General features: G+C 46.5%; 1 protein-coding gene across 1 annotated transcript; it reads right to left on the reverse strand.

Moving 5' to 3' along the window:
* Positions 1-3,400: 3,400 nt before the first annotated feature.
* On the reverse strand, positions 3,401-9,131 carry LOC105871475 (keratin, type II cytoskeletal 1). Its single transcript, XM_012764827.3, has 9 exons — positions 8,451-9,131; positions 7,204-7,418; positions 6,845-6,905; positions 6,330-6,425; positions 6,000-6,164; positions 5,746-5,871; positions 4,945-5,165; positions 4,410-4,444; positions 3,401-4,317 (listed from the first exon to the last, which is right to left on the reverse strand). The coding sequence occupies exons 1-9, from the start codon at positions 9,045-9,047 to the stop codon at positions 3,890-3,892; spliced, it is 1,944 nt and encodes a 647-aa protein (XP_012620281.2). The 5' UTR covers positions 9,048-9,131; the 3' UTR covers positions 3,401-3,889.
* Positions 9,132-10,504: the final 1,373 nt, after the last annotated feature.

Genomic DNA, 10,504 nt, shown 5'->3' on the forward strand with positions numbered 1-10,504 from the left:
TCATGTCACTCTCCTATTAAATACTTTTACCAGCTGCTCCTCACCCATGACAGCTGTCTCAGCTGTAAAATTCCTAGAAAAAAAGCATTTTCATGAACAGATATCCCATAGGCAGACCAGATTTCTTGGGGGACACTCAGGAATAAGAGGAGCTGCGGTCCATACCCAATTCCTATTCCACTGGCAGTAAGGCAAACCCTTTCTCTCCCATCGAGCTGGTACATGGTAGGTTGCAATAAGGCAATAGGTTTCAAAACCCCATCTGAGAACTTCTGACCCACATACTAGAGTCCAGACTCCATGGAGTGCCTATAAGACCATTCTTGGTTGGATCTGGATATCTCTTCAGCCTCATTTCTTGTCCCTAGTTGCATGCTCCTTCAGAGTATGAAATACTTCATGCAATTTTACTCTTCCATGTCTTTATCCATATTATTTCCTCTGCTTTGAATGTCCTTGGCTGCCAAAAAAAATCCCATTTGTTCTTTAAAGCCCTGCCAACATCAATTTTAATCATCCTTACTTCTGTGTGTACCATTTCTGTGCCATGTATGTATTTCTGTCATCACATGAGTCATGTGCATTGCAATGACATGTTTATGTGCTCCCCACCTCCCAAGTCTCTGAGCTCTCTGCAAGCAAGAACCATGTTGCACTCATCATCAAAACCCAGTGCGTGAGACATAGTATCTGTGTGGGAAAGGTTATTTGAACAGAACCAAATTCAGATTTTTGCTTTATTATCTCTCTAATGCTGATGCATTTGGGCACTTGATCTTACTCAATTTAGTTTTTCATTGTATACTGACTTACCCATGGTTTTCATTTAATCCTTGTAACCTTACAAGCCTTGATAGGTTTCACTTTAAATTGTATTTTTCTCTATTTCATGTCTGACCTTACCAAGGAAACCCAATTCCAAATGAGATGAACAGGAGTATTCCTAATACTGAAATGTGAATAAATCAAGTTATAACCTAAGAAAGAGTCTAGAATGTGGATCAGAGTATAAGAATTCATCACTGTTCATTCAACATTGTCCCTGGAGAGAGAGATACCATATCTGTTGGCTCCAAAGGTCAGTTCTGTGGAAAAGGCTAAACCATCTCCCTCAAGGTCTCCCTAACTCCCATTGTTCTAAATTCACAAGCACCAAGCCAGCTCTGGTGACTAATTTAGTTTTCTAAGTATCTTGATAACAAGATAGGGAAGCCCTGATATTTCAATCACTAAAAATATAGGCTCCCCCACAAACTAATGCGTGGACATTCTGGTTGACACATAAATCAATCCTTGATTGGTTTGGTTCACATATATCAATCCTCAGGAGCAGATTCAACTTTGGGTGCACTAACAAAACCAATTTCATGTCCCTAGAGAGCTGTCACTGGGCCACAGTTACCACATCAAGGTACTTCCCTCCTTGAAGGTCCTGTGTCAGCAGCCAGCTGCCTTCTTCTACCTATTCATCACTCCTTTTTAATGTCATTTAACTACTTCTGTATAACACATTCACAATTCACAAAACAGTTTCACATTATATTTTTTTTATCCTCTTGTTGTCCAGAAGAGGTAAATATTCTCATCCCCATTTCACCTACAAGACAACTGAGACTCAGGATGGCCAAGTGATACATCCACTCATTATGTAAGCTGCAGATTATTTCTCTTTGCCTGCCCTTTAAATAGCACAGTGGATTCAGCCCAGGTTCTCTGAATCAAAGTTCCCTGTTCTTTCGACTCTACCACAATGCTTTCCTAGTTCTCACATCAATCCAGGTGGAACAGATCTGGTAAAGGAGTTTCGTCCAGCCAAACCCATGGCTGGAGTCACCCCAAAAATGACAGCAGGGGAATTGCCATGAGGAAGTGCCCCCAACCATCCCAAGATGGGGCCAGCTGGGATTCCAAAGAAAGAAGCACCAAATCCCAGGGTGAGGAGTCCAAAGCATTCACTAGGGGGACTTCCGCACGGAGCAGGCTGCAGCATCCTCTCGGTGGACAGTGAGACAGGGAGGCTCTACTCAGGTGCGTCTGCAATGAGGGCTGAGCTTGTGGAGTTTTACCTGAGAGTTTAAGGAGTTTGGCTCAGCGCCAAGGCTAGTTTCTTCATGTTTAGCAAAAGGGTTAATGTCTCAGTGTTGTCAAGAAACAACCTAAACAGCTTTGTCAATGCCTGGGAATGTTTGAGGTCCAGCTCGGGTTTAAGCCTGCAGAGAAAATGTGCAGCTGGCCAGCTCACAGGGCGGTCAAGTCATTCAGTGTGTCTCAGTCAGGACACAGAAAGCAAACAGGGGGAACTGAGGGACCCTAGGGGATGGCTGGCCGGGAAGGAAGGATAGAGCTCACCTGAGTTGTGTTTACATGACACTCAGGTGACCAACACTGTCCTTATGCCACTTAGCTCTGTCTGACACTGGCATTAGGAATACTTTCCTAATTGGAAGTTAAGAAAATTGATCTTTGGAGAAGTGGACTGACATTTTCACAGTCATAGAACCATTGCGAAGCTGATGCTGCCTTGTTCCCTCGGACAAGCACCTGCTGAGGTGTATGGAGTCCAGCAAGCAATGTTACAATAGCCAAATTACCATCATCATCTTCGTCACCACCACCATTATTAAAATTGGCACTTACTGAGCACTTACTATGTGCTCAGCCACATTTACTCATCATCTTACTCAACCCTCACCCTAACTCCCACAAGGGAGGCATTATAATCCCCATTTTAGAGAGACTAAAACTGAGATGCAGAGAGGTCTGTAACTTGCACATTATGCAGAACGAGTAAATGGTGATGGTGAGCTTCAAACCCAAGCATATCTGAGTTCAAGTGTCCATGCTTCTGACCACTACGCTAGCCCAAGTACGAGCTATGTGTTAACAAAGGAATGTCTTCGATTAGGCAGAGCTTTGGGTGGTGGCCCCAGAGAGGGGAAATCGGATATCCAACTCTCTATTAACACTCTTGGTTCTTGAGCTCCACAAGCCAAAGTCTGTATTCTGGCTGCAGTAGCCATGGACCCTGCATTATTACCCAGGCCCCTCTCATCGCTGGCTGTTCCACGTGAAGAATTGGTTTTCCATGCAGTATTTCCCTTTCTTCTCAATGCCGTATGCCTCCTTCCTGACCTGCTTACCACTCCCTTTTCAAGAAAGCCTTCTCAGATGAATAAAAGCAGCCACCCAGTCTCTCCATATTTCCCCATGACATCCCCACCCTCTGGGAAAGAGCTTGTTCTTTTGATTCCACCCTAGAAAAATGCTGCTAATCAGCCTCCCATCCTGCTCTTGTCCATGTGTCCCGACTCCCCCATGTGCCATGTGGTGCTAGTGCCACTCCCACAGAGCACCCATCCAGGGTAGATAGTACCATAAACAAAGGAGACTGAGGCGCACAGAGAATTTCAAATGCAGTTTATTGCAGCAAAACAAGGAAAGAGGGGGGGTTAAGACCTCTCCACAAAAGACATACAACTTGCTCACACCTTATGTACAAAACCAAAGCATCACACAGACAGGATACTGAGGAGCTGTCCAGAGCAATTGCTCTGTGCATGGCAAAGAACCCCTGGGTTGAACTGGTCCTACTGTGGCTGGCTTGAGGAGTTGCTTTGAAATGTCATGTGTGTTGTGGTACTTACTGAACTGTTTCTCAGGCAAAGCACAAAGCAGGGTCATAGCCAGGGAACTGAGATTGCCACTGATCTGAAAACTTCTTTGGGAAGCAGAGCTAAAAAGAAAGAGCTGGGGAAATAGGATGAGCCAGTGTAACTAACCCTAGCTCTTGTCTCCAATAAGGCTGAGACAACTGGACCTTGGACTTGCCCAGCAAATGTGGTAGTGATGGAGGGGGAGAGCTAGAGCTAACAAGACAGAGGGCACTGCTTTATCTGCTCCCTCGGGAATAACTGGTGGAAATGAACTTCACACTGGAACTACCACCAGAGCTCTTGACGCCCCCAGAGCTGGATCCCCGGCCTCCCGTGGAGCCTCCAGAGCTGCCGCCTCCTCCAGAGCCACCTCTGTGGCCCCCACTGCTGCCTCCTCCGGAGCTGGAGCCGTAGCCACCACTGCCACGGCCGCCGCTGCCGCCGCCGCCGCCACCTCCGGAGCCATAGCTGCCACCTCCAGAACCGTAACTGCCACCTCCGGAGCCACCTCCAGAACCGTAACTGCCACCTCCAGAGCCATAGCTGCCACCTCCGGAGCCACCTCCAGAACCGTAGCTGCCGCCGCCGCCAGAGCCGTAACCTCCACCTCCTCGGCCACCACCGCCACCACCTCCGCTGATGCTGGTGTGGCTGGTGCTCACAGCTGCAAGAGAAGACTCGGTCACCTTTAGCCCCAGCGCCCTTTCCCACCTGACAAAGCCTGCATGAGCCCCTGAGACATTGGCTTGTACTTACACACACTCACGTTCGGGGGACACTCTCCAGACATCCTGCAGGAGAGAAAAAGGAACTCCCTCAGGACACAGTAGCTTCACAAACCCCTTCCCCGTGCCCTCGGGGACTCCTCCAATCCACTGGCTCCAGACCTGATCCAGAGCCCTCTGGCCTCCAAGTCTGCTGTTTCTCTCAGCCTGAGTACCAACAGGGAGAAATCTCCATACAAATTGGACCAGAGTCTTGCAGTTAATGAGGCCCCTCTAAAGGCACCGACTTTAGGCCAGATGACACTGAGGCAGCCCAGATAAAAAATAAATGGCTCCATCTCAAAGCTTTTCATTGAGATGTTATAGCCCTTTAAAAAAATGAATAAATAAAGTGTTTGGGACTCCAGCTTCCAAAGTGAAACCAAGTCCTTCCTCCTGCTCTGTGTACTTTACATTCCCCCTTCCCAGGACGAGCTGCAGTCAAATGGCTGTGTCTTCAAGAACAGCCAGCTTGCAGAGAAGGAAGCCCATAAGACGTGGTCCAGCTGCCGGGGTCCCTTCCTCACCTGATTTCTTCTCCCTCCAGGAGAGTCCTGTAGGTGGCAATCTCCAGGTCCAGGGCCAGTTTGGTGTTCATCAGCTCCTGGTAGTCGCGCAGCAGCCGGGCCAGGTCCTCCTTGGCCTGTTGCAGGGCGTCCTCCAGCTCATTCAGCTTGCTCTGGGCATCTTTGAGGGCGTTCTCCCCACGCTGCTCAGCCTCACTGATGGTCTGCTGCAAATTAGCGATCTGGAAAGAAGAAAATCAGGCACATTACACCTCCTTATACTAGCTAATCCCAGCTTGGCCTCCTCACCTCACATTAATCTCTCCACCCCAGTGAAGCCAATATACGAGTTCAACAGAACGACTGGACCCTAAATCATCTCACTCATTCACGTCTGGATAGCTCATCACCCCAATGACTTTCTTAAAGGATCTTGGGGATAACACCACAGCCTCTCTTGGCTCTGAGTCAAGGCTCCTCCTCCAACCCTTACAGGCTTGACATTTTTCTAAATGCTCACCCTAAAACCTCCCGGCTGCCTTTCCTCCACTCCCCAACTCTTAAGTCTCACTATGAGTCATGAGCTAGATCACTCATGCTGACCATCACATCTTTCTCTACTGGGTCATTTTCACAAGTTTCCCCAAAAAGAACCAATTATGAAGGCTGAATTCTGGAAACCAACAGAGTCACCAAGGGAACTGAGGATAATAATGTAGCCTTGGTACAAATTGCAAGCTTCAAAAGTAGGAAGGTACCTCCCATTACCTAAGGGTTACCCATATTCCATACAGCTGAGGGCTAGAAGGAGGAAGCAAGTACCTGCTTCTTGACATTGTCGATTTCAGATCTAAGTCTCTGGATCACCCGATTCAGCTCGGAAATCTCCATCTTTGAATTTTTCACGCTGTCTCCGTGTCTGCCAGCAGTTACCTGCAGCTCTTCATACTAAAGATAGTAGATCGTGTCCATTATATGCGGGCAGAGCACAGCATGGCACAGACACACAGACAGAGATGACAGGATAACAGGACAAGATGTCTGGGGGACACTGGCGAGGCATTCAGGCCACTCACCTTGGTCTGATATGCGGATTCCGCCTCAGCTTTGCTCTTCTGGGCAATGTCCTCATATTGGGCCTTGACCTCAGCAATGATGCCATCCAGGTTGAGGCTGCGGTTGTTGTCCATGGAGAGGATGACATTGGTTTCGCTGATTTGGGTCTGCATCTGAGCCAGCTCCTGCAAGACATAATAGTTCAGTGACTCTTGTAGTGCTGAAACAGGAACTCTGACAGAGGGAGGGGGTGGGAGATGGAAGGTACATCTCTATTCTTCTGGATAGTGGTGGGTTCAGGCTTGAAGACTCTCCATTTAGGTAAGCTTGGTTGAAATTGGAAGACTTACCTCACGGTAGATTGTCGTGAAGAAATCAATATCACTCTGAAGGTTGTCCACCTTTGCCTGAAGGTCCACCTTGCCCATATAAGCAGAATCCACATCCTAGAGGGACAAAGGCCATCATAAACCCATATTCTTTCCAGGGACGGTCCCTCTCTCTACCTGTGAAGGGACTTTCCAAGTAGAAGAGGCATCTGGAGCCCACTCCACACCTTTTTACCCAGTAAATCATAACTCCTAGATTCTTCACCCTTGGACATCACAATCGAGGGAGCTTGCATACCTTGCTGAGAACTGGCCTCCCCACTTAGCATGTAAGGTGCTGAGAACTACAGAGAAGCCGAGTGCCTGGATAAGTCCAGGTCCACAATAGTGTGCAAAAGCAGCTTTGCTCCAGGTGCCATCAGGTCTACCACCTGGTTCTCCACATCGTGGCCTCTTTCTGCTCAGTCACTGGAGACTCTCTTCTAGTATCTATTATTTATCTCATATGTGAGTTCCACTCTACAGAATTTGCTCACCTTCTTGATGGTCACAAATTCATTCTCTGCATTTGTCCGCTTGTTGATTTCATCCTCATACCTGTGGAAAAGCAGAAATGATTGGTAGATCCAGAGGAGATGAGGCCTAGAATTCAGCATTCTAGACTAAAGGTCCCATGAGCCTCCTTGGTTTTATGAGCCTAGGTCATCTTGGCTACTCCTTGTTTCTGAGGAATAAAACCACTAGAATATTTATATCTTGTGAGAAAATGAAGATTTCTGAAAATGCCAAATGGGTGTGGCCCTAACCTAAGAAAAGTCATAGCTATATAATGCTTATCACTTTCTGGAACTCTTATAGAGCAAAAGTCAAGAACTGCCCGGCAAGGCTTTCTTACTTGTTCCGGTAATCCTCCACCATGTCTTGCATTTGCTTCAGCTCCGAATCCATCCTAGATTGATCGTTCTTCAGTCGGTCCACTTTATTTCTGAGGTTGTTGATATATGCCTCAAAGTAGGGCTCTAAATTGTGGGTTCTAGAGGAGGTATCTACCTGTTGCAGGAGCTCCCATTTTGTTTGCAGCACCTGATTCTGCTGCTCCAGGAACCTCACCTAAAAGCACAAGACTCCATTACCCCTGGTGCAGAAATGTGGTCTCATGGCCAGAGTCCCAAGGGCCACCACACAGCAAGGACCATGCCTCATTTGGAAAAGAACTTCGATTCCTATTTCCTGGCCGTGACAAGTAGATAAATAAGAAGAAGATGATAAAGTTAACACCACCTTCATAATAAAACTCAACTCATTGTTAATTCAGGTAAGCACTGGAAGGGAGTAGCTACACAAATACCAATGGCAAAGCACATATAAAATTGGTGCAATTACATTTTGAAATAGTACATATTTAATAGATTTGCCTTCCAATATTTTTTAGGTAGATTACTGTGAAAATTGGTTTGCATCTCCTGGGCATATACACAGTTCAAAAGTATGCTGGGGAAATCCAAAATTGGATTTGAAATTTACTGTGGATAACCTTGGGTTGACATTATAATGATTAAACAAAAAGTAGAAAATGCTTTATGTGTCTTTCCAGAGCTGAGACTTAGAAATATAGTACAACAAACTCCACCCTGATCCAGTACCAGTGGAAAATTCTCAGAGGGCAGAGCTCCCTCTGACAGCAAAAGCTGTTTGGCACTGACTTACTACATAATTTCTGCTATAATATCACAATGTACTATGTTCACACTCAGCTCCCTTTTTATGTGTGGTTAGGAAGACCTTTTCAGGGTTCTCATTTGCACCCTAGAAAGCTCAGTCAGCCCATTGCTATTATCTTCATTCAACAGATATGAGCCCCAATTCATTTCAAGAGCTGAATGAAAAACACTTAAATGTAAATGTCAAACTGACCCATGGTTAGGTAGACCACAAACCCCTTTGGTGAAGAGAGTTTAGTCATTAGCACCATCCACAAGCAGGCTTCTAACCTATCTCTTAGGAGACCATTCCACAAAATATCCTTTTAATCATCCAAACACAGAAGCTTGAGGTGCAAACCCACATATGCCTTGACTGCACCAATCCCAAGTGGGCCAGCAGCCTCGCCCCGACCCCAGAGCATAGAGTGGATAAACTTACCTTGTCGATGAAGGAGGCGAATTGGTTGTTGAGTGACTTGATTTGCTCCCTTTCTTGAGACTTTATTTTTTGGATCTGAGGGTCAATCTCCACATTAAGGGGCTGCAGGAGGCTCTGGTTGATGGTGACTTCCTGTATGCCACCAGGGGGGCAGACAGGCCCATAACCACCCCCATATCCCCCAAAACCACCACCCCCAAAACCACCTCCACCAAAACCACCTCCACCACTGCCAAAACCACCTCCACCACTGCCAAAACCACCTCCACCACTGCCAAAACCACCTCCACCACTGCCAAAACCACCGCCACCAAAGCCACCACCCCCATAACCACCACCAAAACCACTACGTCCACCTCCTCTAGCCACACTTATGGAAATGCTTTTACTGCCACCAAGATTAACAAGACTTCGACTTCCAAAACCACCGCCAGCACCGCCACTACAAAAGCCTCCTGAGGATCTCCCTCCACCTCCTCCACTTCGGCGTGTGGAGCTGCTGGTGGTTCTACGCTGGTAGTTGATTATTCCAGCAGAGCCAGAGCTGAAGCCCCCTCCTCTCCGGTACCCAGACCGGGAGCTAAACTGCCGACTCATGTTGGCTTAGAGAAAAGCAAGAGCAAAGCAGAAAGAGGGAAGGAGCTAAACACTCCTCTACCCCAAGCACAGAGACTTCTCCTTATATATAGAAGAGACTGGGCTTGGTCCTCCGGTGTCAGCGGAGATGCAATGCCTCTCAGGGTTTGGCTTGCCTGCAGCCATACAAGATTTTTACGAGCCTCAACAATACGATAAACACTACACACCTAGCTCCCAGGATGGGCTCTCAAAATTGCTGTGCATGCAAGATTGGCTCATGTGGTAATCATTTTATCAGACAAGATCTCTCTTCAAGCATTTGTGACTTTGGGAAAATAGGACCCCGCATCTGCTATCCAGTGTTTCTTGTTAGGATTTCATAACACCTATCATAAAAGTATGTAAGTTTCCATTCTCATCTTGCCCTTGTGAGCTACTAAGCACACTCTCTCACCATACACAGCAGGTGCAATTTCCCATGCTTGGATCTCAGAAGGAGCTCTCTGGCCGATTTCTGAGATCTGCTCACCAAGTTATATCTCCTGACACAGAGTAAGAGCTATAATAACTAAAAAAATTAAAAGGTCTTTTTAAATGTAAGCTTTATAAGTGTACTGCATTGATTAATTAAAGGAAGAGAAGCTGTCATTGAACAGGATGAGTGGGTTAGGTGCTCTAGAAGGACCAGGAGAGAAAGACATGTTCTTTCCTAAGTTTCCCATTTGTTCCTTTGCTTCAAAGATAGACAGGGAAAGAGACAGACACCAGAGGCATGACAGAAACACCAGCAACAGAAAACAAGCGCCAACAACTGATGGCATGCAAATGACAGCTGTAAACGCCTGTGGAGTGGTGAGATGAGTAGATAGAAGCTTGTACATTTTGAAAAACAAAGGGGTGCAGGTGAGGCTTAACAGGTGGTCCAAGCCTCACACCAGACTATAAAGAGATATGGATGCAGATTGGGAAGGGAAGACAATGAGGGGAGCCTAGAAAGCCTGATCTAAGAAGTTTAAATTGTTTCTGGAATCAATAATAATACTGATGATAATAATGTTATAACAGCTAGCACATATCTAAAACTGACCATGTACTAGGCACTGTTCTACACGTTTTGTATGTCTTAATTCACTTAATTTCCACAGCAACTTTGAAATACATGCTATCACTCTACTCATTTTAAAAATCAGGAAACTGAGGTATGGAGGTGAAATAACCTGCCCACATCTACACAGAAGGTAAATGGCATAGGTGGGCTTTGCAGTGAGGTTGCCTGGCTGTAGTGTGCAAGATCCTAAACAGCGTGTTGTATGACAACACAGCAACTGAAATCAAGTGACCCTACCTGCCGTGTGCAAAGCCAGACGGCACAGGCAGCTGTCCACTACAGAGGACTCTGAGAGCAGGAGACCTATTTTGTCCCTCTCAATCCTTGTCTACTGGTGCATGCAAGTACTTGGAAAATGTTTCTTTAA

The sequence above is a fragment of the Microcebus murinus genome, chromosome 10 (assembly GCF_040939455.1).
Source record: "Microcebus murinus isolate Inina chromosome 10, M.murinus_Inina_mat1.0, whole genome shotgun sequence".
Lineage (NCBI taxonomy): Eukaryota > Metazoa > Chordata > Mammalia > Primates > Cheirogaleidae > Microcebus > Microcebus murinus.